We start from the raw sequence: 27,835 nt of genomic DNA on the forward strand, positions 1-27,835 counted from the left end.
TCATCTGTCTTGCCTAGGACAGACTGAAAATGCCTGGTAGGGTGGAGGATGGAGGGCAGGAGTGTTTCACCAGGGACAGTCTGCTTCTGTGACTAATGCTCTGCGAGTACTCCATAAATGGGAAGTTTCTCAGCTGCAGGGCCCAGCGGCCTCACCACTTCCGGCCTGGCGGTAAGGAGGCTTGGTGCTCACTGCTGGTGTCAGTCACTGTAGAGCTGGGCCCCAGGCAGTGAGTGCAGGTGGAGAGGGTTAGTCTTAGGGTTCCTAGAATTTTCTTACCCTCTGAGTGGTATAAAAACCAAGGATGGGTGGTTGGAAGATAAATAGGAAAAGGCCAGGAGGTGGAGGGCAGAGCAAAGGCCTTCATAGGGAGGAGTAAGGTGAGGGGAGCATAAGCTGAGATGGGCAGAGAGGCGGGGGCTCGTGCTCACAGCTCATTTACAAAAATCTTAAATTTCTGATTCCTTTATTTTCAACCTTGGCTTCCTGGACAATGGCCTGGCTATGGAACAAAAGCATTTGCTGTGCTCTTCTTATGAGCCAGGCCTTGTAGGAGGGATCACCATTGGCAAAACCCCAGGGCCTGCCCAAATCCTCCCCTTGGGGGCTGGAAGTCTCCAGCCAATTGGCATTCTGGTGCTTAAGGCCACTTTTGGGTGGGTTTGGCAAGGATGGAGTGTCCAGGCCTATGACCCTTTAAGAACTTTACTTTTTAAAAACAGCTACCCAAATGGTGGTGGTGTGGGGAGAGGGTGGTGGAGGACTGTGGTCTCTGGCCATGCGCAGAGAGGGGGGCTCTGTGTGAGCCCTCTCCCTGCCTGAGGGACACCTAACTTTATAGCAGCTGCATGGGATCCATGGGCGTCCCATCAAGTGCCCTCACACTGAGGGACAGGGAGGGAAGTGGTGGATGGGAAGCTGAGCTGCCCTCTAAAGGGTCACTGTCACTGTGAATAGAGCACCCAGGGGAGCCAGGTCACCTCAGGCCAGCAGTGGCTCATCTTCTGCTTCGACCACCCAGACCCCGGGCTCAGCCAGTGGCACCAGCAGCACATCGTCCTCGTCCTCTGGGGACAGGACTGTTGTGTGGGGTCCAGGTGGGGCCCGGGTTGGTCCTGGCGGCCGCAGGCTGGGCAGGAGGCGGCCTCGCAGGGCCTGTACCACTCCAGACAGCAGTGATGGCTCCAGGGGCGCCGCAGGCAGTGGCCCTGGGGCCTCAGGGACAGTGGGGAAGGCTGGAGACGTGCTGGCAGGTGGCAGTGGAGCCTTTACAGGCAGCGGGGGTGCCTGTTCCCCATCCTGCCCACCCACCGCCCCGCCCTCACGGGCTGGACCTGTGCTGCCATCTAAGGTCTCAGGGGGAGCAGCAGAAGGTGTGACCTGGGATCTGGTCTCAGAGGTCCGGGCTGGGGGACTGGTTCGCGGAAGCAGGCCCCAGCGGCGGAGACGGCGCACCAGGCGGCGCATAGAGCGGCCCCGCTGGCGGCGGCGGGTGCCTGAGGCGCCCCCTGGAGTCATGTCCTGGCGCAAGATCTGTAGCAGAGAACGCAGGTTGCCCAGCACGGAGTTCTGCAAGGAGAGGATGAAAACACCAGAGTCAGAGGGGGTGGGGACAGCCAGAAGCCTGAAAGAAGGAAGGGCTGGGAGTGGGAGGTGGTCCGGCTGGGGAGGGTGACTTACGTCATTCGGGTTCTCTGTAGGGAAGTCCTCTACAGGTGGGATGGCGCCCTGGGCAATGAGCTGCCCGTAGGAGGGAGGCGCCTGCTGTTGCACAATCTCGGCCTCTGTCCGGGAGAGGGGGGCAAAGATGCTGGAAGGGACGAGGACGGCTCGGTCACGGGTGCTGCTCACCAGAGCCGCCTGCCCCAGCCTGGACAGGCCTCTTTCCTCCGCACCCAGGCCGGGGCACCCGGAGCTAGGCCACGGCTTTCCAAAGTCATCTGACAATCCCCCTCCTTCCTTGAGATGGCTTTCAGGATTTAGACCTGTCCCCCCTTCAGAGGAGCACGTCTGCCAAGCTAGACAACCCTAGGAGCCAACCCAGAACCTGGTCACCAGAACCTGTCCCCAATGTGGGCACCCTCTGGTCTTCTGTGGCTGCACAGGCCCTGTCCCGCCCTCAGTCCCCACGCCTCTACCGCCAGCTGCATTCCCACTGACCTGTACTCCTGGGTACGAATGGCATAGAGCTTGCAGGTGCAGCCCAGGGCAATGACCAGCAGCAAGCCGCACACGAGGCTGCCAATGACCGCGGCGGTAATGACCTTGCGGGGCAGGGCATAGGAGCAGTCCCACTCGTCGCTGCCGTCAGCGCAGTCTGGCTGCCCGTCGCACACCCACGTCTCGTACACGCACTTCTCGTCCCGGCACCGGAAGTTGCCAGGCTGGCAGTGCCGACAGCGTCTCTCGTCTGCTCCATCAGCACAGAAGGTCTGGTAGTTGCAGCGGTCAGCAGGCAGGTAGCAGGCTGTGGCACCGGGCGTGCCAGCGGCCCCACAGGGGTAGTGTCCAGGTGGACAGCTGGGGCAGTTCTCCTCGTCCGTGCCGTCGGCGCAGTCCCATGAGCCGTCGCAGCGCTGCGCCTCGCTGTAGCAGCGCTCGCCTAGGCCCTCGCTAGCCCCCAAGCCAGAGCCTAAGCCACAGGGTCGGTCCCAAGGCAAGCAGTAGCCCCGCACGTGGTAGGTGGCATTGAAGCCCCAACCACTGCTCCAAGCGACTGTGTGGTAGTCCACGGTGGCCTGGCCGGACAGTGTCTCCACGGTGACAGCCTTGCCATTGCTGAAGTGGGTGAGGCTGCGCAGCAGCCGGAGGGTCTCGGGGGGCCCGGCGCCATCATACACGTGCACTGCATCTCCATAGCCCAGGTCCAGGGCCGTGAAGCGCACTGCCAGGCGCCGGCCATCATGGGGGTCCAACAGCCAGAGGCAGGACTGGGGGTGGGAGACTGAGGCCAGGTGTGAGTATCCGAGGGAGGAGAAGACCCCATAGAAGTCTTCCAAGGTGTGATTGCAGGGTGGGGTGGGGACAGGGGCCGGGGTCAGGTTGGGGAAGGGGTCTGAACTGCAACCTGCCTCGTCAGAGCCATCGCCACAGGCATCGACCCCGTCACAGCGCTGGACCAAGGGCACACAGCGGTGGTTCAGGCACTGGAATTCTTCCTGCAGGCACATCAGCCAATCTGCAGAGGCACCATGGAGAGGGGCTGTGAAGCACTGGAGCTGGCAGGATCCTCCCCTCCTCCCTCAGGCTTCCACTGCCTGTTCTAGTAGCACTACAGACAGCCCTGTCCAGCCCACCTTGGCTGTAGGAGAGCAGGAAGCCCTGGCCCATGGGTGCTCTGGCCCCAGCATAGCTGTAGGTGATGGTGACGTTGCCTCCAGGCAGCTGCAGAGGGCTGGCAGGTGCCTCGCACAGGGAGATCTGTGGCTGGATGGGGGAGCGCAGGATTAAGCGCTCTGAGCCACAGGCCAGACGCAGTTTTTGGAACCTACAGGGGTGAAGGAGAGCAGGACGTAAGATATTCTTGACCACTGCTGGCTTCTTCCTCCCCCAGTGCTGTCAGGCCCGTTCTACTCCAAGAAGCACGAACACCTGCTTATCCACAATCCAAATAGCCAAATGAAAATGCAGTTAGCCAAATTCCTTTGTAATCAAGGCAACAGCCCTAACAGAGGCCTATGGCACCATGAGACCATGAGTACATCCTAGAGCCTTTTGGAAAAACTGCCTTGTGTTCTGGACTGAGTTAGAACTGATTCGTTGCTTTCCTGTTGTTTCAGCACTGTCACCCGAGTTTGGTGCTAGCAGTAACCGGCAATTACCATACAGCTTAATTAACCAGAACTCATCATCCCCTCCCAGTGCCCAGTGGTGAGACCTGAGATCACCATGCCATTCTGATCCCTCTGCCCCAACAACCTCTCCCCAGATTGCCCTCTCCCTTCACCTACCCATTTCTGGGTAAATTCATGGGAAGTGAGCTGTGGGAAACAAATAGCCAGGTACTCAACATGGGCCCCAACCCCACGGCCCACGGTTGGAGGAGCCCAGGGAGACCTGGACTGTTTAAAAGATCTGGGGAGGGACTTCACTGGTGGTCCAGTGAGTAAGACTCTGTGCTCCCAATGCAGGGAGCGTGGGTTCAATCCCTGGTCGGGGAAGTAGATCCTGCATGCCGCAACGAAGAAGCCCACGTGCCGCAACTAAGAGCCTGTGTGCCGCAACTAAAGATCTCTCATGCCCCAACGAAGATCCCACGTGCCGCAACTAAGACCCAGTGCAGCCAAAATAAAATAAATAAATATTAAAAAAAAAAAAAGAAAGAAAGATCTGGGGAGGCTGAGGAAGGTTCTAAGCTGATGAAGGAACAGCTTTGAATCCCAGGCAAGGATGTGCAGTGGATTGAAGACTCCTCAAAGCAGTCATATCGGAGCGCAAAGACTGTTTCTAGAGTGACTGTTGTCCTTCAGAGATGACAAGACCCAAGCTAGATGTCCACTCCAGGCAGTTCCAATTCACCATGGAACAAGCCAGGCTTTTAGGGCAGACTAGGCCAAATCTAATTCTACTCTTCCCCCTGTTGACAGGGATGGAAGTTCCACGGAGAAATGATCCCTGAAGTCTTTTCCATGGTAGAGGAGGAGGGGTGGGGGAAAGGAATAAGGTCTTGCTCTGCTTCTCACCTGAGCGTTACCGTCTGCTCCTTGCTGCCCAGGATGAGCCAGGTACAGTTGGCAGGGGAGCTGCGGCTGTCCCGGCCCACGGGCCTCTGTAAGGTGCCCTGCACTTCCAAGAGCACTGCCGGGGGGTCCTCACAGGCTGGAGAGAGAGAGGAAGGTAGGGACATCGGTTGAGAGCCTCTTACCATGCCACGCCTCCTCCAAGGGCCTGGGTTTTTCAAGAAGGAGCACAGAAACTCCCCTGCCCCAGCGACACACACTCTAGAGGCATAGCCTTCAGCGGGCCCCTGTCTCTCCACACTCCTCATAGTTCCACTTTAAGTATCAACACCACAAACAATATGAGGTCTGCTTTGTGCCAGCCACTGGGCCAGGAGGAGCCGGAAATACTGTTTCTATCCTCGCGGAGACTACATTTTGGCTAGGCAGTTCAAGGATGGATATTTGGGGAAAAAATACATAACTACCAGCTGAGGGCTTATGCTGCGTCTCAGTTTCCCCATCTGTAAAATAAAGGGTGGATGACCTCCACTCTAAAACTATGGTAGGTACTAGAGGAATTCAAGGAAGAGAGAGTCTTTCTCTTGGGTCCTCCCTCATTACCAAGCCCATGGGACCCCAGGGGCATCCTCTACTCACCAGGATTTGGGAAAATGATCCTGTCTGGGTGGGCCACAGCGCCTCCTAGAGGAAGAGCGAGAAAGGGCAAGAGTCACGCTTCGGAGTTTTCTTCACCTGAGCGACTCAAGTAGGAAAGGGAGCCATCTGCGGCTTCCGGGTAGTTTACAGGAAAGGGTGGTGGAGCAGAGGAAGGCAGCGGTGTGTGACCTCGAAGGAAAGTCCGGCAGCACGGCCTATGGGGTGCGTACGGTGATCTACGGAAGCCAGAGGGAGGCTGCGGGCTGAGGAGAGCGGCTAGAGAGTTCCCGCGGATTGGGGCAGGCACTGCCGGGCACGGGCTGGCAGGGTAAGGTGAGGGGCCACGTAGGAGGAAGGGAGCTAGAGCCCCTGGGCCCGGTGACAGCCCTGGGAGCGGGTTGCCGGGCGAGTAGTCTCGTTTTCGGTTTCTTACCCAGGAGGAGGAGAAGGATGGCCGGCAGCATCGTGAGCCGTCCGGAGGTGCAGGAAGAGTCCCGGAGCTTCGGTGGTCTACCCAGTGGGGAGGCGGCGCCGCTCCGGGCGTCCTGGCCTCCCAGTGCCGCCTCCCCGAGGGGCCTCCATGGCCCGGGCTCCTCGACCGGTGCTCTGGAGGCCAGGGCTGGGGGTGGGTGGGGGGCGGAGGCGGCCCGAGCGCAGGGGCGGTGCCTCTCGCCAACTTCGGAGTTGTTTTCCCCGGCCGCCGCCGCGCTCTCTCTCGAGGCCGGCCCCCGAAGCCCCGGAAATCGGCTGGAAGACCGGTGCTGGGGCGCGCCCTCGCCTAGAGCCGGCCCGCAGGCCGCGAGCGCCCCGGTCCAGGCCTGGCCGCCACCTGCTGGGGCTTGAGGCCACTTCCTCTTCGGGCCAAACTTTACCGACTGTCAGCCCCCAGGGCCGGCCAGGGCGCTGCTCAACTTCTCCAGCGCGTCCAGCCCGCGGAACGCGGCAGGGGAGCGGAGGAGGGAGACAGGCGGCTCGGCACAGCGCCCAGTCCCTCGCCCAGACTGTACCCCCGCCAGCCCAGGGGTTGGAGGAGCCCGGGCGGAGGAGGGGGCGGGTGACGAGCCTGGCCCCACCCCTGCCAATCAACGCGCTCTCCGCCCACCCGCCCGTCTTAACCCCTTTCCGGTCGTGCAGTGTCTTGTCACTTGGGCTTTAAAGGCGCTCAGCTTCCACTTTTAACTCTGCTTTGTTTAGTCCTTTCCGTGTAACGTTAGTTACAGGACACGTCTGTCAAAGGGCAACTGCTTATTCCGTAACTATCATGTCTTTCCTTTGGATCCTTAAGCTCTCAGTACTTTTCTTGTCCCAGTGTCTGGGATGCGGTAGCACTTTTTTTGGTGAGCCTCTATTATAGCAATTACCACACGGTGTTGTAACTATTTGTTTACTCTTTCCCGCCCCTGCCCCTCCCCTGCTGTGGAAACTGAAACTTCCCGTAGGCTGGGGCCTAGACTGTTTACCTTTATACCCACAAGGCTTCTCTCCTGCTGAGACACAGTAATTCAATAAAGGAATAAATGTGCCTTCGCTTCTTGCTGGCTATGTGACGTTGAGAAAATTGTTTAACCTCTCTGTGCTTCTCAATTGTAAAATGGGGTTAATAATGTACAATTCCCTCTTAAGGTTATTGTCAACATTTAGGGAGATACTACAAGTTGGGTATCTAGGGAGTGTTTCATACCTGCTAGCAATTATTATTATTAGTCACAAGAGATATTTCTAATTTGTGTGGGCTTGGGGTTGCAGATTTCTTGTGGCGCTTATAGGTAATAATAGTAAACAATAACAATAGCAAATAGTTTTTGAAAAAAAAATAGTTTTTGAGCTTTTTTTCACATTTCAGGCACAGATCTAAGCACTTTTCAAGTATTTGCTCTTTTAATCCTCTCCACAATCTTGTGAGGTAGTTATTATTGTTACTCCCACGTTACAGGTAAGGAAACTCTGGTACAGAGAGGTTTAGTATTGCCCAAGATCATGGATCTAGTAAATGCTGAAACAAGGGTTTGAACCTAGGCTATCTGGCTTTGGACAGAGTGTACATTCAGAATCTTACTACTCTCTCCTCTCTACAAATGGTACAAACAGTTTTCTGTTCATGACATTTGTTGTTGACATCAGTTTTTAATTTTTTTTTTTAAAGCATTTATTTATGGCTGTGTTGGGTGGGTCTTCGTTTCTTTGCGAGGGCTTTCTCTAGTTGTGGCAAGTGGGGGCTACTCTTCATCGCGGTGCGCGGGCCTCTCACTATCGTGGCCTCTCTTGTTGCGGAGCACAGGCTCCAGACACGCAGGCTCAGTAATTGTGGCTCACGGGCCTAGTTACTCCGCGGCATGTGGGATTTTCCCAGACCAGGGCTCGAACCCGTGTCCCCTGCATTGGCAGGCAGATTCTCAACCACTGCGCCACCAGACATCAGTTTTGATGTGTTCAAAACTGAGACCTCAGCAGGGCCTGAAGCCATAGACTTGGCCATAAGAAGTCCTTCTGCCACTTGGATCTTGGTCCCATGCCAAGGGAACTTGGTTCCTTGGTCTCTCTATGTTCCCTACTATAGCCCTTGGGATTAATGAGGGGTGAAATAGAACCCTAAATGTGGGAGGAGGATGTTGAGTAAAGGGAAGCAGGGCAAAGAGGTTGGGGAAATTAAAAATACTTAAGTCCTGAAAGCGATCACGGAAGTTTTAGTTGAGTGCAGGCTGTGTTCTCTATGCTGGGTACTTAGCAGATGCCTGGAACTTGTAAGATTTCACTTTAACTTCAAGGAGCTTACAGAATAGTTGGGAAGAGAGGTCAGATATATAAATTTAAAAAGTCAGACAGCCATGGGGAGTACTTGGGAGTGGCTTGTGGGGAGTTTAGAAATGAATTTAGAAATAAAACAGGAAAAGTGGTGGTGAGATGGGAAGAGTTGTAAGGGGCAGGAGGAGGAGGAAGAGAGCCCATGGTCTGGAATGCTGAATAAACTAAGATTTGAAAAAAAAAAAAAATCAAGATCTAGGCTGGGGGCTTCCCTGGTGGCGCAGTGGTTAAGAATCCGTCTCCCAATGCAGGGGACACGGGTTCGAGCCCTGGTCCGGGAAGATCCCACATGCCGCGGAGCAACTAAGCCCATGTGCCACAACTACTGAGCCTGCGCTCTAGAACCCTCGAGCCACAACTACTGAGCCCACGTGCCACAACTACTGAAGCCCACGAGCCTAGAGTCTGTGCTCTGCAACAAGAGAAGCCACCACAATGAGAAGCCCGTGCACCGCAACGAAGAATAGCTCCCGCTCGCCGCAACTAGAGAAAGCCCGTGCACAGCAATAAAGACCCAATGCAGGCAAAAAAAAGAGTGAATTTGAGCCAAAAGAAAATAGGAAGAAATGAAAGAGAACCTATAATTAGTTTAAGCTTTAATTCGTTTAGTGATTTTAAGTGTCCAAGCCCATATAAATCACACTGTAGACCAAGTACATTTAGAAATGGGTCTGTGGAGATGTTCTTGGAACTCTGAGAAATTGTGAAAAATAGTGGAAGTACTGGAAAATGGGCAGATATTTGGTTTTCAAAATGCCAATATCTAACTTTCATAGAGTACTCACCATATGTTTGGCACTCTTCTCAGCACTGCGCGTATATCATCTCATTTAATCCTCACCACACCTCCAGGAAGTAGGTGTTATTTTTGTCCTCATTTTATAATTGAGGAAACTGAGTCACAGATAAGTTAGATAACTTGCTCAAGATCAAACTACTAGCATGTGCAGCAGCCAAGGTGCTCTGGTCTGAATGTTTGTGTCCCTCCCCCCACCCCCAATTCATCTCTTGATTTCCTAACCTCCAAAGATGATAGTACTAGGAAGTGGGCCTTTGGGAGATGCTTCGGTCATGAGGTGGAGCCCTCAGAATGGGACTAGTAAAAAAGGCTCTAGAGAGATCCCTAGCCCTTTCCACCATGTGAGGACATAGAAAACACTGGCTGTGAACCAGGAAGAGGGCCCTCACCAGAGAGTGACTATGCTGGCACCTTGATCTTGGGCTTCCCATCCTCCAGAACTGTGAGCAATAAATTTCCCTTGTTTATAAGCTACCCAATTGGTTGTATTTTGTTATAGTGGTCTGAATGGACTAAGATGGAAACTTGGTACTGAGAAGTTGGGGTGCTGTTGTAACAAGTACATAAGAATGTGAAAGCAGCTTTAGAACCGGGTAATGGGCAGAGGCTGGAAGACTGGAGGTGCATGCTAGAGAAAGCCTCCATTGCTGTGAATGGACTGTTAAGGGTGGTTCTTATGAGGGCTCAGAAGAAGATAGCTACAGAGAGAGACTCAATCTCTCAGAGAATACCTAAGTGAACAGGATGTTGGTGGAAATATGGATGGTAAAGGTTATTCTGATGAGGTCTTAGACGGAGATGAGGAAGATATTGCTGGAAACTGGAGGAAAGGCGATCTTTGTTATAAAGGGGCAAAGAACTTGGTTGAATTGTGTTCATGTCCTAGTGTTCCGTGGAAGGTAGAACTTGTGAGGAATGAAATTGGATATTTGGCTGAGGAAATTTCTAAGCAAAGTGTTGAAGAAGCAGCCTGGTTTCTCTCGGATGCTTGTAGTAAAAGATAAAAATGATTCAAAGGTGGAATTGTTCATCAAAAAGGATGCACAACTTAAAAATTTGGAAAATTCTTACCACTATCTAACACTCTATATTTTACTCATTTATCATGTTTATTCCCTGCACCACTCACAGGAATATAAGTTCCATAGGGGCAAGGATCTTTTCTTTCACTGGTGAATCACCAGTGCCAAAAGCAATGTCTGGCATAAAGTAGACAATAAATAAATATTTGTTGAATGAATGAATGAATGAATCAGTGACTGCCAATCATAGGCATCACGTGGATTATGTCTTTTAATCCACTCAACTACCCTTTGAATTATTAGCCCATTAAAAAAAAAAAAATTTAATATGCATTTTTTTTTTTTTAAGTAGAGGGAAGGATTGATTTATTTACTTATTTATTTTTGGCTGTGTTGGGTCTTCGTTTCGTGCGAGGGCTTTCTCTAGTTGCGGCGAGCGGGGGCCGCTCTTCATCGCGGTGCGCAGGCCTCTCACTGTCGTGGCCTCTCTTGTTGTGGAGCACAGGCTCCAGACGCGCAGGCTCAGTAGTTGTGGCTCACGGGCCTAGTTGCTCCGCGGCATGTGGGATTTTCCCAGACCAGGGCTCGAACCCGTGTCCCCTGCATTGGCAGGCAGACTCTCAACCACTGCGCCACCAGGGAAGCCCTAACCCATTTTAAAGACGAGGAAATTGAAGCTCTGGGAGGATACACAGCTTGCTGAAGGTCACCCTACCAATAAGTCATAAAGGCTGGATCCAAACCCAGATTGTGTAACTCCAGAGTCCTTGTCCTAACCACTGTGTGGTACTGCTTCTCTGGGAAGCTACATTTTAAAAGACTGACAAAATGATTTAATCCAGAGGAGGGTGATGGGAATAGTGAGGGGTCTCTAAGCTGCTCCGTATGAAAGCTGTTTATGGAACAAGAAAGGCTTTTCACCTAAAAAAAGCTTAACTGTAGTGAGCGTTTGTATATATGAAAACTAGATCCAAATATTTGAAGAGCTGTAGCGTGGAACAAGAATTTGTTTATTCTGTACAGTCTGAAGGGCAGAAACTGGAATTAACAGAACAAATAAAGATAGTCTCTGCTCAGGGTACAGGAGCTGAAGGCATAGGTAGGGTTGATGCAGAGGGATACCAGTCCTGGGCTTTCAGGGCTCCTTGAAAACTTTGACTTGTGGATTGTCGGATGGCAGAACTTCTGGGAAGACAAGGGCAAAGGAGCTTCTCAAAGCAAGTTGTGTTAGATGCTAATACAAGGCCAAAGAAAGTGAAAGCAGAGAGGAGGCCTGGGGTGGGAAGAAAGGGGTCACGAGGGCCTTTTAGGGAGAAGTTTCAGTAAATGCCTGGTTGGGATGCAGACACAGAGGTTGGGTTAAAAAGAAATGACTGCGGAAGGAATACAGCTTTTGGAAAACCTTGGCTTGAGAGAAAAGGGGAAAATGAGAAAAATCATTCAAGATTGCAGCAGAATCCAGGAGAGCTTTTCAAGATGGGGAAACCTCTGTGTTTGAAGGGAATGGGGATTGAAGACTCTACCATATGTTGACGGGAGTAAGTTTCCTTGTGCTTTGGAAAGAATGAGATGCCGGGTCAGGGACACCCCTTGGAGGTTTGAGAGCCACCTCAATCATGTCCATTTTGGGGGCCTCTCGCGTATTAAAAAATTAAATACTAAGACTGTTTTGAAAATATTTGGTGTATTTTATTTATTTATTATTTATTTATTTATTTAAAAAAATATTTATTTGTTTATTTTGGCTGCACCAGGTCTTAGCTGTGGTACGCAGGCTCATGGTTGCGGTACTGCGGCATGCACGCGGGATTCCCCGACCAGGGATCCAACCTGGGCCCCCTGCATTGGGAGTGCAGAGTCTTACCCACTGGACCACCAGGGAAGTCCCAATTTGGTGTATTTTTAAAAAATTAATTAATTAACTTATTTGTTTATCTTTTTATTTTGGCTGCGTTGGGTCTTTGTTGCTGCGCACTGGGCTTTCTCTAGTTGTGGAGAGCGGGGGCTACTTTTCTTGTTGCGGTGCGTGGGCTTCTCATTGCGGTGGCTTCTTTTGTTGCGGAGCACAGGCTCTCTCAGAGAACAAGCTCAGTAGTTATGGTGCACGGGCTTAGTTGTTCCGCGGCATGTAGGATCTTCCTGGACCAGGGCTCGAACCTGTGTCCCCTGCATTGGCAGGCGGATTCTTAACCACTGCGCCACGAGGGAAGTCCCCCAACTTGGTGTATTTTAAGTGTTTATATTTAACAAATGAAAACTTTTAGCATAAATAGGCAATAATATAGTGATATTCACAAAACACCTACAGGCATTTTTATGAACTACAAAATTTAAGAATTTTATAAATGTAAGACTGGGATTAAAGGAGGCTCCCGGCCCCAGGGTGCAGATGACTTTAGGAGGATGGGTGCAAGTGAGAGTCCCCCCAGGAGGCTTGGGCATGACCTACAAAGGCCTCAGAGAAGTGGCACAGAAATGTCCCATTCTTAGATACAGGAGTCGCAGAGGCCCGCTTGCCTTGGCCAGAGGGAGCTCTGTTCTAGCATTCTGAGGTCCAGGAGTGCAGACCCACCTGGACAAGCCCAGGGGACAGGCATCCCGGAGAGATCAGTGTCTGAGGCGTCCACCGGAGGGCAGTGTGGCAACTCAGAGGACAGGACTCCAGTTCCCCCTTTACTTCCTCCCGCAAACCCTCTGTCCTGCACCCCTTCCACTCCCACTTCCTTCCTGGAGTTATTCGAGGACTGTTCACCAACCCCCAGCACAGGCACAGACGACGGAAACTGACTTTTCCCTCTCTGCAGCTGGAAGACTAAGGCTTGTCATCCTGTCGCGCCCATAGTCCCACCCCTTTAAGTACAGGTGTCCTGGGTGGAAGCGTGGAAAGTGGAAAGGGGGAAGGGACAGGCCGGTGGTGTGCTTGGCCCTGAGCGTTGCTGGCTTTGCCCCTACCTCTCGGTTCTCCGGGCTTGGCTTGCAGTGCCAACACCGAGCACGAGGGGGCGCTACCACCCTGCAAACCCTCCCCAGCGGTCTCTGCTGCAGAAGGGGCTGCGCTCAGACAGAGAGGATGGGGTGGGCGTTGCTCTGGGCCCCTTCTCCAGCTTTCCTCCACCCAGAACTTATGTGCAGTTTTGTGCAGGCATGGGGTGGGGTGGGGGGGACCTCTGGAGCACAGACCAGTAGAGTGGAGGAGAGACTCTGGGGACACCTGGCATGGAGCTTAGAGGAGTGAAGGGAGAGAGACCTTCCTGCTGGGTGCTCCAGGGTCCAGGTGCACGCTGTCCTGGGAGTGCAGCCTGGAGGATTGGTATTTCCAGAAGAGGTAGGCGAACACAACCCAATACCAACCATTCCCTGATTAAGGGCAGGCTCTGGGATAGGGCTGGCACATAAGGAGGAGGTCTGTAGGGACAAAGCCATTGTTCTGGAGTTGTGAACCTCTTCCCTCGACATATTTTCTTTCTTCTTTGAACCTTTTAAAGATTGAGGTGAAATATAAAGTAAAATTCAAAAAATGTACTAAACTTAAGTGTATATAGCTCAGTGATTTTTTTAACCTATAAATTTACTATGTATACACATACTTATTACACGTGTATAGAATACTTCTGTATTCACAACTACAGCTGTTAACATGTGTATATCACAGCTCTCACTGGCAATTCAAGTCAGTAAACATTTATTAAGGGGCTCCTGTGTGCCTAGCGCCAGCCATCCTACTCTTTTGTAAGGAAGTGAGGACAGAACGTTCGGCTGGTGGCTGTGATGTGGTCAGTGGTATTATGAATCATAGTCATTCTTCGACAGAACTATACCACCCGTGCCTTGGAGGGCAACAGCTGCCTGTGTGATCTACCTGCAGTGCCCATATTTTTGGAATCCAAAGTGGGAGCAATTGTCTGCTGTGTCTGAATATACAAACTCATGGAACCTCAGGAAGATATCATTGGATCCAGGATGTTGGGTCAGGGCAGCCTCGCTGCTAGCACAGAGCCAGGCACAGAGTGGCCAAGGAGAGCGTTTTGGGGAATTGATCTTGCTCTCTGGCCTGGTGCTACATGTCTCTGGAAGCTGGGCAAAGGGTGAAGTCTTTGACCACAGGCTGGATCAAAATGAGCTGGAGCCAGTCACGTGTGTGTGAATCCGCTGGGCCCTTCGGAGGCACCCGTCTTTCCCCCGCTTTGTGGTCAGCCTGGCCTTGCCCCACCCAGACCCCATCCTGCCCCAAATCGGGGAAGTGCCCCTAGCGGGAAATCAAGTGAGTGGGCAGGATGTGACCCATGGTGAGGCAGCTCCCAGACCTGGCCCAGTCCCTGAGTCAATGAGCTACTTCAGGCTCTCTGAGGAAGTGCTTCCTCCAAGTCACTACAATGTGGACACCTCTGCTTTCCCCTCTACTGCCCCTCCCTATCCAGGTGTGGGTCTTTGGGTGCAGGAAACTGGTCTTCTCCTCCTCCTCTAAGCCACGAAGGCCCATTGTAGGAATAAGGGACCCTGCGGAGACCTGGTCTCAGCCTGGAGGCAGGGAAAGCAGCTCCCTTGGGGTGTGGTGACAGCCCTTGCCTGGGGTGCCCAACTGATCCTGTCGTGGAACCCCGGGGTCCAGGCCTGCGGAGGGACAGGGGAGGACAGAGGGGGCTGGGCCTGGCTGGGGAAGGCTGGCCTGGAAGGCACCCAGCCGCGGCCCAGGGCCAGGGTGGAAAGTATGTGTGTGAGCTCATTTGGAAGGTGGCTTCTGGCCAGTCAGGCCTGCCTCCTTTCCAGGCCTTGGCTGCCCAGCCCCCTCGAAGAAGGCTGCCTCTGGGTCTCCCCAGTCTCCCAAGACTGTCTGAGTGAGGAAGGCAGAGACCCACAGGCTAGGTGACTGATGGGAGTTGCTCTCCTAAAGGAGGTGAATTCAGATTTGGGCGGTGGGTTGGATGGGGGTACAGGGACTGCAGAACAACAGAGCAACCTCACCTGGCGTTCCCCGGGGCCTTAAGGAAAGGCAACTGCCCTGAAAGCCTCCCCCTCCCACCAGGCCCCTGCCTCAGACGTTCACCACCCCCATCCCTCCCCCAGCTGCTGCCTTTGTCCCATTCACTTCCTCTGGCTTCTGAGTCCTATGCCTCCTCCATCCCCTCAGAATACCTGTTCCTGCCCCCAAAAGGAAGGTGACTCCTGGCGAAGTGGACTCCTGAGGAAGAGCCCTTCTCCCCTGTGCTCCTGCTCCTGCGACACAGCACAGCAGGCAAGCACACACATGCTGACAGATTCCACAGAACACACACTGCCATGCAGACACCCAGCTACATGGAGTCCACAATGGAAGAGACACCCGAGAGACATGGTCAGAATCTGCCTGTACAGGAAAAAAAGTCAGACAGACCTGGGTTTTAATTTTGGACTACCGAGCTGTGAGCTTGAGCAAGTCTTATCTGGGCCTCAGTTTCTGCATCTGTAAAATGGGGCAATGTTTGTGGTTTCCCACCACCTCCCATTAGCTGGAAAGGGAAGTGGGAATACAGAGGGTAAACAAAGGACTGGGAAGGCTGTCAGACTGTGGGGAGATGGGGCCTGGGAGAAGGACAGGGAAGGACCAGCAGAGCTGGCCAGATTGTACGTGGGGGTCACTCCGCTCAGTCCCCTCTCCTGTAGAGAGTCCAGCTCCTCTTAGATCTTCCCCTCCCTTCCTATCCCGTGGACCCAGCACCTGGCTGGCAGCCTTGCAGGCATGGGCCCAGCTGGTGGCAGGAGCCCCGAGAAGAGAGTCGATGTCAAGGGCGTCCATGGCTCCCCCCAAACGTGTGGGGTGCAGTGATGGGCAGAGTACAGTCCTATCTCCTGAGAGCCCGCTTCCCTGGGTTCTGCCCAAACCTCCTTGCAGATTCCCCTTGGCTCCCTCCTGGCTACTCTAACTCACATTTGCTGCTTTCGAATAAAGGAACTTGGAACCATAGAAACTGGGTCAGGCCCAATGGACAAAGCAGGGTAGGGCCAGTGAAAGCAATATTTGCAGGTCTCCCGGGGCCTTCTGCTCTCCCCTCACCCAGCCTGACCTGGTGGTTCACTCAGCTGGGGCCCGGTGGGGTCCCCGGAGCAGCCTCACTGGGCTGGATCCCTCAGACCCAAGGCACGTCAGAAGCACGGGACCTTGCAGCCTTCACCCTGCAATTCTCCCAGCTTGTGAGGCCTCTTCCACCTCTTCCCCCTTTGTCTCTGGTCCTCCATTCCCATCTCTCCCCCTTGGCTTCAGAGAGAATCTTGTGATTCCAGAATCAGGGCCAAACAATTTCCTCGTGATGGGGAAACCACACTCCAGACGCCAGAGCCCTAGGCTCCCCCTCCTCTTCCCTCTGGCAGTCCCCCCTCCCCATGCTCCTCCACTGGCTCCAGCTGTGTTTTGCAGAACTCCCACTGGATAACATCTGTAATTGCCTCCAGATGTGGGCCACAAAAACACAAAAGGGCCATGAGCTCATCTCTGAGCTCCTTGCCACACACTCGGGCCCTACCACCCCCAGACGCCCCTGACTTCTCAGGGTCCCCATCCCCTCCGGTGAGGGTGGCGGGGAGGTGGTGTCCAACTCCACTGAGACACACAGGCCCTGCCAAACAGCTGTTGGGCAGGAGAGGCGCAGGAGGCCAGGCATAAGGTCAGGGTTCCTGGCTGGCAGGAAGGGGGGTACCCCTTCTGCCAAAGCAATCACACCAGCCAGCCCTGACTAGCAGCTGCATCAAACGCCTGGCCTAGGCGGGGCCAGGGCTCTTGGAGGCAGGCTGTGGAGGGGGCCTGGGCTGGAGCCCGGGAGGGAGCGAGGGCTGGGCTGAGGCAGGAAGGGAAGGAGGGGAGAAAGAGGGCTGCTCCCTTCAGCTGAGCTGACTCAGCAACTGAGCGATTGCTCCCTCCAGGCTGGTTTGGAGGAAGGGTGGGTCGACAGCCTGGGAACCCTGTCTGGGGCAGCAGTTTCTAAGGAAAGAGGAAACAAAGCCCTGTCATTCTGCCCTTCCAACCCGACCATCCTGCCTCTCCTGGGCAATTGGGGTGAGACCCCTGTTTTGCCAGAGATAGGCTGCTCCTAACTGGCCACGGGGCAACCTCTTTCTTTCCCCTCTGTTCCTTCTGCCCCTGCAGGGGAGCCCCAGGCCTGGGAGAGGCTGAGATCCTGAGGGCTGGGGAGAAGGGCCTGTCCCCCGCTTCCCCCCCCCCCCCGCCCCCGCAAGCCTGAGGCTGACTGTGATGGGGGAATCCCCCAGCAGCCGCGCGAGGCCTGAGCAAACAGAGGGTCTGCGGCTGGATCACACGACAGGGTAACGCAATTTAGGAAGATTTTCCGAGTGGCTTCAGCTTGGCCACTTCCTCTTGCTTTTGCAGTCCTGGGCCTCAAAGGTAGCCTCTTAGGCCAGGTTGGGAGAGGGGAGCTGGCTGGGCTCTGCGGACAACACCGCCCCCGTGGAGTATGCCCTCCTCCCCATCTCTGGGCCCCGGATCCCTTTCGTCCACCGAGAATAAACATATTCCGTTATGAAAAATACCCAAACCCCACCTCACGGAAAACACCGCACGGCCCTCCTGCTTCCTATGCCCCTCACAGCCACGTCCCAGGCACACAAACTGCAGCCACACCAAGAACGTGAAACACTGTTTATTCTTTGTGGAAAGGTTGAACAAGGTCGAAAATGTCCTTAGAGGGCACTGACCCAGCCCCGCCCTGCAGGTCCTGGGGTCGGACGCCTCTGCCCCACCCCCACCCCTCCCCATGCCCCTTGTTAACAAAAAGGAACGATTTGAAGGGAATTCATATATAATAATTATAATAAAAATATACATTAAACAAAACAAAAAACCCAAACAAGACAACTTTAGCCGAACTGCCAGCACCGTTCACCACACTCCTCCCACCCCTGACATCCCTCTCCGCTCACTGCCCCCACGTGGTCTCTCACTCTCCCAGGTCTCCGGGTACCAGGACCACCTTCGGCGGCCCAAGGAGACCTCAAATGGGTGGGCCGGGTGGGGAGGGGAGGGCAGGACACCTGTAGAAAGGGCTTGGGGGGGCGTCGGGAAGCGAGGGGCTAACCTGACAAAAGGCCCAGGCGCCCGCCCATTCCTGGAGGCTGGCGGAGGCAGGCTGATCCTCGGCTCCCTAGCTAGGTGGCTGCTCTCATCAAGGTCCCGGGTCGCCAGTCCCCCAGGCCTGCCCTCTCTGCTCCTTTCTCTGGCTCCCTGCCTTCCCCTCCGTGCAGTCTGATTGAAGCCAGGTCACCAAACGGGAGCAGGTGTGCCTTTCTTGGGCCCTTCCTGAGAGCTCCAATAAAATGTGCCCTCCCCCGGGTACCACAGCCCACCCTGTGGCGTCCCTGCCGGCCTGGCCTGCCCGGCCCCCGGCCGTCCACTCCTGCTGCACCTCCCTGGTTTGCCTTTTGGTCCTGTCCTGTCCTCTCTGACTGCTCTGCCCCTGGGTCCCTACCCCAGCTGCCTGCATTTGAGTGAGGTTCTTTCTCTGTGGCCCCCAGGCTCACCCCCAGGACTCCTGGGGCCCACCCCGGTAGCTGCACCCCCTGGTCTCAGCTCTTCCAACCTTGACATCCCCGTCCGAGGCTAACGTTTGGGAGGGTAGGGCTGTCAAGGGTTTCTGCAGCCCCAGGTTAGTCCTTAATGGCTCAGGCTCCTTCCGTGGAAGTTCTCGGGGGCCGGTGGGGCAGAGGCGGATCTCGGTGGAGAGGACTGACCCTCTCTGAGCTTTCCTCCCAAGGTCTTAGGGAAGCTGAGCGGCCCTCACCCCCTCACTCTCTCAGGGTCTCCCCCTCACAACAAGATTAGATTTCTTTCAGCCAGAAAGAGTGTGGGAGGCTGCCAATTGGGTACCCCTGGGGGCTCGCGGGGCTAGCGTGCCCAGAGACCCCTGAGGTCAGAGTTCAGAGGTTAAAGGTATGTCAGGGAATGGAAAAGGAGCAGATGACCCCATTTGACCTTTACCAGCGAGGTCTGAGGGTCCTGCCTTCAAGTGCAGAGCCCGGACATTCAGATAGGGCTGAACACACACCAAGCCACGGGGGCCCCTGAGGGGCAGGGGCTGGGAGGCCGGCCCCTGCTCAGCCTCCGGGGGAACCCATCTAGGGAAGAAGCAATGCCAGCGCGGAGTGGGGGAGAGGCCAGTCATGGGACAGAGAAAAAGGGATGTGGGGGGGCTGGGGAGGGGGCTCGGGACCGGCGGGAGCAGCCCACCCACCACCACCTGCTGCCACTGGCCTTCAGAGGCAAAGTCCTCGTGGGAGGAGTGGGCGGGCGGCAGTGGGGGTCAGACCTTGTCCAGCAGGGAGCGCTGGCAATAGAGCAGTCGCTTGGGGGTCCCGTGGCGTCGGAAGAAGAAGACGGCGAGGCCCACCGCCAGCACCAGCAGCAGCAGCAGCACAGGCAGCACCACGGCGGCAGCGCTCACCGCTCCGCTGCCTTCCTCGTCCACCTCGATGATGATCACCTCCGTCTCCTCCTCAGTCCCCTCATCCGGCCGGCCCCCCGACGACGGGCAGCCCATCCAGTCCCGCAGGGCTGACTTGGGGTAGCCCGGCTCGACCTTCAGCTTCTGGTTGTTGAATTTCCAGTATTTGTTCCCCTTGTAGAAGTAAGTGAAGACTGCAAGGGTCAGCAAGAAGGCGGCACGGCAGATGAGAGGTGCGGGCAGCGTCCGGAGATGAGCCAAAGAGAGAAGGAGAGTGGGAGAGAATCCGTCAGTGTGCGCGCCAGCTGAGGGAATCGCTTCGCTTTCCTGAGCATCGGTTTCCCCAGCTGTGAAACCAGGGAACTCTAGCGCCAGGTTGAGACAGTGGTGGGGATTAAGGGGTCTGAAGCGTGGAAAGCACTTACTCAGTGCCTGGCACAGGGCAAGGGCTCCCCTGTCCTCCTCATCATTATTTTCAACCCCGATCCTCTCCGTCTTTCCTCCTGCTCTCTCTCAACTCCCTGTTCCGGTCCTCCCCTCACAGACGCCTCCTGTGCCCCTCTCACCTTCATCGCTGCCCATGAATGACCCTCTGGGAGACTCAGGGATTCCTTCCCAGACCTTGATGTTTTTGGGGTACTCGCTGTCCACTGCTCTGAGCTCCTCGTTGAAACGGTAGTACCTGGGGGAGAGGCAGGGAAGGGAAGTGGTTGGACACTGGGCATGTCCTCCGAGGGGAGTGGGACCCGGGACTGAATTCGCCGGTGAGCAAAGGGTGTCTGTGGACGGGGGGCGGGGGGACAGGGGTTTTGAGTAATGAGGGCCTGCAGCTGAAAGCGGTGGAAGCTGGGGGTGGGAGGGAGGGCCCAGGCTGCAAGGAGCCACCAGCGGCCCTTAATGACAGTGCCTGGCAGCTGGGGCGGCGGCACAGGGCTTGGGGCAGGAGGCGTCAAATGAGCAGGTCTGAAATGGTGACCCGGTCAAACCCCACTCACTCAGCACCCCATGGAGGCTGCCCGTTGCTAGGCAACAGCACAGGCTCAGCCAGCTTCTTCTCCAGGGGAACATTTCAGGGGGAAAGTAGGTCTTCCTCCAGAATTGAGGAAACCTGGTGGTGGTGTCTGAGGAGGAAGGCCTGGGCCCCAGGGATTGAGGCCTTACTTGTTTCCCCGAAAGAAATAGGTCTTTCCATTGGGCATCCAGAAGAGAGCAGCATCAATCTTGTCGGTAGGCAGCCCTCGACCCAGCTCCTTAATGTGCTTGGGGTAGCCAGGCTCCAGGGAAGCTTCGTCAAACACCCAGTGCTTGTCTCCTGGGGAGGAGAGGGAAGGGCAGGATCTGATTCCACCTGGGCTCTGCGGTCTTTGGAGGAGTCAGGTGGAATTTGCTCCTCCAGGGAGACCCTCCCCACACCCAAAGACTATGGCAGAATGTCCGGTTACCTTTGAAGAAGACAAACTTGCCATCCTTCCTCTCATAGGCAGTGTTGATGGATGCGGGCAGGCCCCGCCAGAATTGGCCGATGGGCATGGGGTATCCATCCATCACCTGGTTTTTCCTCACCCGCCAGAACCAGCGCTCCTGGGAGGCAGTTCATTACATCCTTAGCTTTGTCCTCCAGCTCAGTCCCCAAAGCTCCCGCACTGCCTCAGTTTCAGTATTTAGTCCTCCTGCTGCTGTTTCCACCCAGCCTCCCGGTCATGGAGCCCTTTTGTCCCCCACACCAGCCCACTTCTTCCTCTCACCTTGAAGACAAACATCTCCCCTCGGAGCATGGCCACGGTGTCAAAGTTCCCATCACAGATGTTGGGCCCATAGGTGGGGTTTTTGGGCTTATCAGGGACAGAGGGCCTGGAGGTGGTCCTGGGTTGAGGGGGCATCTTGGTGGGGGACCCTGACTCGCTCCCTGGGGCAGAGAACACGAGGGGCACTTCAGACTTGGTGGCAGAGTAGGAGGAAAGGACAGACATATGGGCAGATAACACCTTTGGAGAGGTGTGGCTGGGCCTTTGCGGGAGGCTGAAGCAATCAGCTGGGGAAGGACAGAAAAGGTGGGGTCTTTTAAAAGTGGGAGCGGATGGAGGCAGGGTCAGGTGGGGGGCCGGGGGGAGACTGTAGGGCATGAGGGAGGGGAAAATGCACAGGCCAGGGAGAACAGGAGAGGATAAGGAGCAGAGAGGAAGGAGCAGATGTGGGCATAGATTACTTGCCATAAAGTTGCTGGATGCCCCGGCGGTCATCATCGGGCAGCACAAAGTTCTCTGTGTCCATCCACTGGTAAAAGGGTGCCATGATGGCCGAGGGATCATTGGAATGCTCAAGGCCCAGGGCATGGCCCAGCTCGTGCACAGCCACCAGAAAGATGTCATTCCCTGGAGGGATGGGGATGATTATGATGGCAGCCTGGGTCCCTTCCCTCAGACTCCCTGCTTCCCCATCAGAAGCTTCAGGTTCACAACGAAGCCCGCCTGCCATATTTTCCACCCAAAGTGACCAGATCCTGAGTTCCAGCCTCATATTTGGCAGAGGAGGCAAAAGCCGGCCAGCAACTCTTCTGGGTAGAGGCGAGAGACTGTTCTGGGGCTGGATCCAAATCCCAGCAAGGATTGGGAAGCTGAAGTCCTATCTGGGCCTCAGTTTCTCCCAGGAGCCAGACATGACATTTGCCTGGAAAAGTGAGTGATGCAGATGCTTTGAAGCCTTTGACTGGGAAGTCAATATTGGGCGAGAGAAGGGACCAGATGTAAATAGCTCAAAACGGGATTCCTGCTTTCACTGGAAGTCAGACCGGGAGATGTTTGTGGTCCCCCAAAGCCCTGAGATTTGGGGGTCTGAGGCTTGGGGAGGAAGCTGGAGAACCCCCATACAAATGACTCTTGATTCTTCCAGGGATAAGAGTCCCCAGGCTACCTCGCTCACCATTCAGATCCTCGTTCCGGACAGTCCAGGGCTCGGCAGAGTCAAAGTGGGTGTCCCCTCCAATGTTGGGGCCTGGGAAGTAGGCATGGGCCAGGAAGCCGCCCTCGCCATCGAAAGGCGTGCTGTCACCGTGGAAACCCTCAGCAAAGAAGATCATGATGTCGGCCTGCTTCTCGTGGCCCTCACGGATGTAGGCATAGGGTACCTCTCGGAAGCGCAGCGGCGTGGCACTCTCCCACACACGGAATGCCTTGCGGATGGCCTCGAATGTGGCATACTCCCCCACCTTGGGGGTGTAGTTCTGGATGCTGAGGTCCAGCCACGTGGGGAGAGGATGGGAGTGTGTTAGGACAACGAGGGGCAGAACTCCTTCCCTGTACTCTCCCAGGTCTGACTGAGCTGTCCAGCCACCTTTGTCTGACCCAGCTCTTCCTGCCGCCTCACGATGCCTCTGTCCCAAGAACTGAGGGCTTTCTGGGCCTGGGATATACCCTCCACCGGCTGCACCCCTCTCCAGGATGAGAGCCATTTTCCTCCCTACCCCCAAGGATGCTTCTCAGGAACAGGGGTGAGTAGCGAAGGGAGCCTCAGGGTCTCTAAGCACCACTGATAGGGAAGGGTGACCTGATGTGAGAAAGGCCATTTGCCTGTTGGACTCACCAGAAAGTGATCTCGTTATGCTGCCATTTGAGGCCCTGGATGGCATAGCGCTTCCTTCGAACATTGGCCTTGATCTCAGCCCCAAACTTGTCTGGAACACCACAGCGGGGGCGCCTCATGGCCCTGGGGTGTGAGGATTGTGGTCAGGAGAGCGTATGAAAGAGAAAGATCTTCAGAGGAGAGGGGGACTGTCCGGCCCCAGGGTGAGTGTGGGGAAGAGACAAGGTCATGAGGTCTGGATGAACAGGAGAGGGTCGGGATCAGCTTGTGGGGATGAGGTATGGGGGTGGAATCAGGCATTCAGGTGGCAGCCTCTCTGGTACTCAGTGTTGTGTCGGTGGGTGCTGGGCAGAATTCCTGCCAGGGTCTAGCACTTACTTCATGGTGTCTGCATCAGCCTTGCCTGTCACTCGCAGACCGTAGAACCTCTGCATGGCAGCGATGGCAGCTGAGAGTGACTGAGGCGAGCGCTGTGTGTGGGTACGCAGGTCCCCAGGGGGCAGGTAGCCATACTGCTGCAGCCAGGCCTGTAGGGAAAGGGATGTGGCTTGGAGCATCCCCACCTGGCCCGAGGGGAGCCTCTGTTTCCTCACGGCACCTGGAATGCACCCTTGGCTTGGTGTGGAAAGGGCAGTGAGCTCCCAGCCTGGCTCTGGCAGTGGGTCTGGAGGAACTCCCAGGCTGGACCCAAACTCTGGCCCGGGTCCTAGTATGGCTGATCCTCTTGGAGGGGTGGGGAGCCACAGTGCTGGGCTTTGGCTGTAACTCTTTTGATGGGAGCCCTGGTGGTTTAATTGAGTTCTAGGATGTCTTCTCAGAGCTGGGATTCCTTCTAGCGCTTTTCTCCTCTGTGTCAAGTGTTCTTGTAAATACAGCATGTCCCACCTGAGGCTGGGGTGTGCCCATGGTGGATGGAGAGGGGAGAGGCTGAGAGGGCTCCACTTTGGGGCCTGGCATGGGCTCTCCTGGGACAGGCATGCTGTGCCTCTGGGGTATACACAGCTGAGATCTTTTCAGAAAGGAGAGCAGAAAAGGAGCTAGGGCTCCGGCTGGCTGCTGATAGGGGAAGCTGGGGCGTTTGCAGGTGGTGCGGACGTGATCCAGTCACAGAGTCGGGATCCTGCCACTGTCGCCATCCAAGCAGCATCTGACCTAGGGCTTGGGACCTAAAGACCCATTTAAGGTTCTCAGTAGAGGGAGTGGGAGATTGGGATGGTGGTTAGGATTAGGGTTAGTATTTTACTTAGTATTTTGGTGACTGTAGTTTATTTTAGGTATGATGTGAATTGTCCCTAATATAAAGGCTGGCATATTGCCTTAAAGTTAGGTTTTTGGTGTTTGTTTGATTGAAAGGTACCCACATTGCAAAGCCCTGTTGAGGAAAAAGTCAGCCTTTATTGTAAGAAAAATGGAGTCTTTTCCTAAAGCCTGAAAAGTAAAATGAGCCAAGTTTTATATGGAACATGAACATGCTCAGCTCCTCCTACGGGGGGATGCTACCCGGATGGCTCTGGTCCCTGCTCCAGCTTTGCCTTCTTAAGGAGTCCAGAGGATGCTGCAGGTTGCCTAGGGCGGGAGCTTGGAGTGCAGAGTGGTGCTGCATCCCTTACTCCAGGTCATTAGGTTGGCTCTCCATGTGGCCCTTCACCTCGAGGCCCAGGCCTTGACGGTGGTGCAGTGCTCTTGCACTGGGGCTGGGGGTGATTCAGGAGCAGCTGACTGGGGACCTGAGCCCGCAGGGGCAAGAATTGCAACATGGTTCTGGGAAGCGATCCCCTACGGCTGATGATGGGAGTTAGGGCCCGAGATGTAAACAACACAGCCTTTCCCCAGCCAACAGGCCCAGCCAGAACAACCCTAGCACCACCCGCTCTGAGAGCCCCTCCTCAGGGGAAGAAGGCGGGGAGCAAAGTTTAACCTCTGTTATACCGGAGCAGGGCAGGAGGCTCCGGTCTTGGGCTGCTCTCCCGGGAGCTCTAAACTTGCCCTGACCTGTGCTAACTGATGCCACAGCTAGTGCCTGCAGGAGGCCTGCTGTGGCCTGTGCCCAAGTATGCAGGAAACTCCCTTTGCCCCTGGCCTCACCTGTAGGGTAGTCACATCCCGGGCTTATGACCTCTCGTGGGGGAGCAGCTGCTTCAGCTTTGGGAAAGGATGGGAGCAGCCCACTGCTGGAGCTGGAAGACTGAGGTCAGGCCCCCTCAACCCTCAGGGAGCAAAGCTCCTAGGGCAGGATGACAGGAGGGAGGGTGGCAGAGAGATGGGGAGAATCCACGTCTGGGAGCTCTGGGATACATCCCTCTTCCTGATGAGTCTTTCAAGAAGGTGGATAGGTCTAAATATTTACGCCCACAACCTCCACCCCATATGCAGTAGAGAAAGGTGGAGACTTAGTCAAGAAAGGGACTTCTCTGGAGTCAAGAGAGCCACAAGTCCTGGAAAGGAAGTGCCCCCATTCCTCTCCTCCTCCCAGGCCTAGGCTCCGAGCAAAGCAAGAACCACAGAGGAGACTATGAGGTCGGAACCACAGAAGAGAGGACTCTTGTGTCTGCGGCTGAGTGGGAGAAGGGCCAAGTGACAGACTGGCCAAGGAGAGGAGAGGGCTGTCCCGGAGCTGGTGCAGGACCCTGGAGGTGGTGGGAGGAGGCCGGCTGTTTGAGGCCTGGGCCACCCCAGCTCTCCCTTCCAGATTTGCCTGGAGAGGGAGCAACTCTGCAGGGTCAGAGAACTGAGTCGGCTGGCTTTGTCTGAAAACTGAGTGGTGCAAGGTACTCCTCTAGGGGAAAGTCAAGGACAAGGAACCCCTCCCACTCGTAGGCCCACTTCACCGGCCTAGGAGTCCTGGAGGGGGTTGGGGGGAGTCTCTGGCTCTGCTGCAGGCCCTGGATCCCAGCCTCTGGGCCTGCTCCTCCCTCCCTCTGCCTCCCACCCCTCCATGGCCCAGAAGCAAATGATGGTTCTGGCACTGGGACTGCCCATGACCCGCTTAAAACAGAGCCAGGGCTGCCGCCCCTCCCCAAGGGGACCTAGTGGGGCAGGGGAGGGAAGGAAGGCAGGGCAGGCGAAGTTGGCAGCGGGAAGCCCCCAGATGCCCGGGCTCCTTTTGTTAGGCGCTCTCCCCTTCAGGCCTCTGATGAAGACTCCAGGCCTGGAAAGAGGATGCCTCCTCCTCCTCCTGGACCTTGTCAGGCTTAGCCTCTGGGCAGATTTTCACTCTTCGTGGTCACCTCCATTCCTAGGGCCACACTTTTCCTGTCAGTCTCAGGACAGAGAGAGTGTGTTCTTTCTGGAGATGTTTTCTCCCGGGGTGGGACCAGGGCCGGGACCAGGAGGGAGGAAGCCAAGTCCTGATCCCTTCCCCCTGCTCAGGGGCCCTTCCTGGCCCCTCCCGACCGCACCCAGGCCCTGGCCGAGCTGAGTGGGTTGGGATGGCCCAAAATAAGAAGCTGATCAAATCCGTCTCCCACCTTCACCCCAAAATAAAAGAGAGAGAGAGGAAAAACTTCCTCAGACAACTCCCACGCGGCTTCCTCCCAGGCCCGGTGGGCCAGCGTCGGGGAATGGGTGGGGGGCAACCGAGTCAGTCAAGACCTGCGCGGGAGCCCAGGGCCAGGCCCTCACCCCGCTCCCCGTGCGAAGCCCCCAGTCTCCCTGCAATTAACACAGAAAAGCAATTAACAAAAAGAGCCTAAAGGCGCCGAAGGGGGAGCAGGGAGCGGAGGCGGCAGCCCGGCCGAGGCCCCGGCTCACAAGGAGACCTTTGTGTGTCCGGAAACGCGGGCCAGGGCGCCAGCGCCGCGACCCTCGACGCCAGGGCTCCGAGCCGGGACACAGAGGGTCCTCTCGGGGAGGCGGGGGGTGGGGTGGGGGCCGGGCCCGCTCGGCCGGCCACCCCCGACCGCACCTGGCAGCCGACGCGTCCGAGGAGGGCCGGGAGCGCCAGCCAGGCGGCGGCCACAGCGTGGGGGGCCCGGGCCAAGGGGCGCCGTCCCCGGAGCCCTCCCGGCCGGCAGAGCGCCGGCGAGCGCGGGCGGGAGAGCGCCTGCGAACTGGAAAGTCGAAGAAACAACAAACTCTCGCACATGACAAGAAACCAGGACAGCGCGGGGTCTGAGCGGAGTCCAAATATTTATCAGGCTCCCGACCGGTTCCAGAGCTGAGCTCAGAGCCCAGGGGAACTGGGGAGGGGTGGGGAGTGGGCCCCGGCTGGAAAGTTCTTCCAAGGAAAGGAATGGGAAAGAAAGTCGGCGGCGCGCGCGCGCGCGCGTGGGGGGTGGTAGTTGGAGGAGGCAAAAGTTGGATCGACTTTGAAGTTTGGAGATGAGGAGGGAAAGGAAAGGAAGGGGGACCCTGCAGGCCGGAGCAGCCGAGACGCCGAGAGCCCTCCTCTCCGAATGGGGGCTGTCCCCTCGGAGACCCCCGGGCTCGCCTCCCCGGCGGGCGCGACTCCGGGCAGGGCCGGAGGAGCTCACTTACTTCGGGGCTGAAGCTGCTTTGGGCAGAGCTGAGGGAGGCGAGCGCGGAGGCGAGCGCGAGCAGGGGGAGCAGCAGACTGCGGGCGGGTCGTGGGGCGAGAGACATGGTCCGCGACCGTCCGGGCAGCCGGGCCGTGCGGGCTCCGCGGCGGGGCCCAAGCCCTGGGGTCGCACCGCCACTCCCTCGGGGCGCCTTTTGTCTTCCGTAGGCACTGAATTTGGATTCCTAGAGCGCTGTCCGCTTGGAGATGAGGGGATTGTTCTTGAAAGCGCCTGTTTGCTCGTCCCCGCTTTCCCGTTTTTTGATCTTTCTTCTGCTTAGTCTGCGAACTGGATGGCGAGCCCTCTCTCGCTCTCTCCTCTGGTCCCTCCCTTCTCCCACAGGCTCCCTCCGCCCCCGCCCCAATGCCCTCCT

General features: G+C 56.1%; 2 protein-coding genes and 1 long non-coding RNA gene across 5 annotated transcripts; 1 reads left to right on the forward strand and 2 right to left on the reverse strand.

Moving 5' to 3' along the window:
* Positions 1 to 449: 449 nt before the first annotated feature.
* On the reverse strand, positions 450 to 6,830 carry LRP10 (LDL receptor related protein 10). Its single transcript, XM_082386158.1, is given in 8 exon segments — positions 450 to 1,569; positions 1,681 to 1,810; positions 2,161 to 3,178; positions 3,297 to 3,487; positions 4,683 to 4,818; positions 5,319 to 5,363; positions 5,752 to 5,872; positions 5,874 to 6,830. Coding segments are annotated over 8 exon segments (2,256 nt in total). The 5' UTR covers positions 5,901 to 6,830; the 3' UTR covers positions 450 to 981.
* LOC309626030 lies at positions 5,370 to 17,722 on the forward strand. Of its 2 annotated transcripts, none has more exons than XR_014242892.1 (2): positions 5,370 to 5,651; positions 15,070 to 17,722. It is a non-coding gene; the product is annotated as an uncharacterized lncRNA (long non-coding RNA). The 2 variants fall into 2 exon arrangements; XR_014242893.1 differs by having other exon boundaries at positions 5,370 to 5,646.
* Positions 17,555 to 27,835, reverse strand: MMP14 (matrix metallopeptidase 14). 2 transcript variants are annotated; one of them, XM_082386169.1, is made up of 10 exons: positions 27,422 to 27,835; positions 23,324 to 23,472; positions 22,946 to 23,068; positions 22,286 to 22,593; positions 21,573 to 21,738; positions 21,112 to 21,268; positions 20,809 to 20,947; positions 20,528 to 20,678; positions 19,933 to 20,048; positions 17,555 to 19,560 (listed from the first exon to the last, which is right to left on the reverse strand). In XM_082386169.1, the coding sequence occupies exons 1-10, from the start codon at positions 27,524 to 27,526 to the stop codon at positions 19,226 to 19,228; spliced, it is 1,749 nt and encodes a 582-aa protein (XP_082242295.1). In that variant the 5' UTR covers positions 27,527 to 27,835; the 3' UTR covers positions 17,555 to 19,225. The 2 variants fall into 2 exon arrangements, with proteins under 2 accessions (XP_082242295.1, XP_082242294.1); XM_082386168.1 differs by having other exon boundaries at positions 21,112 to 21,272; positions 21,577 to 21,738; positions 27,422 to 27,833.

The sequence above is a fragment of the Balaenoptera borealis genome, assembly GCF_965194805.1.
Source record: "Balaenoptera borealis genome assembly, chromosome: 3".
NCBI lineage: Eukaryota > Metazoa > Chordata > Mammalia > Artiodactyla > Balaenopteridae > Balaenoptera > Balaenoptera borealis.

Excerpts from the sequence above, each read along its gene's own strand:
- MMP14 (XM_082386169.1), bottom strand. The coding sequence starts at position 27,526 with ATGTCTCTCGCCCCACGACCCGCCCGCAGTCTGCTGCTCCCCCTGCTC. Across the intron at positions 21,739-22,285 it reads CCGGAACGAGGATCTGAATG|GGAATGACATCTTTCTGGTG; the intron begins GTGAGCGAGGTA and ends CCATCCCTCCAG. Across the intron at positions 20,049-20,527 it reads TATTTCTTTCGGGGAAACAA|GTACTACCGTTTCAACGAGG; the intron begins GTAAGGCCTCAA and ends CCTCTCCCCCAG.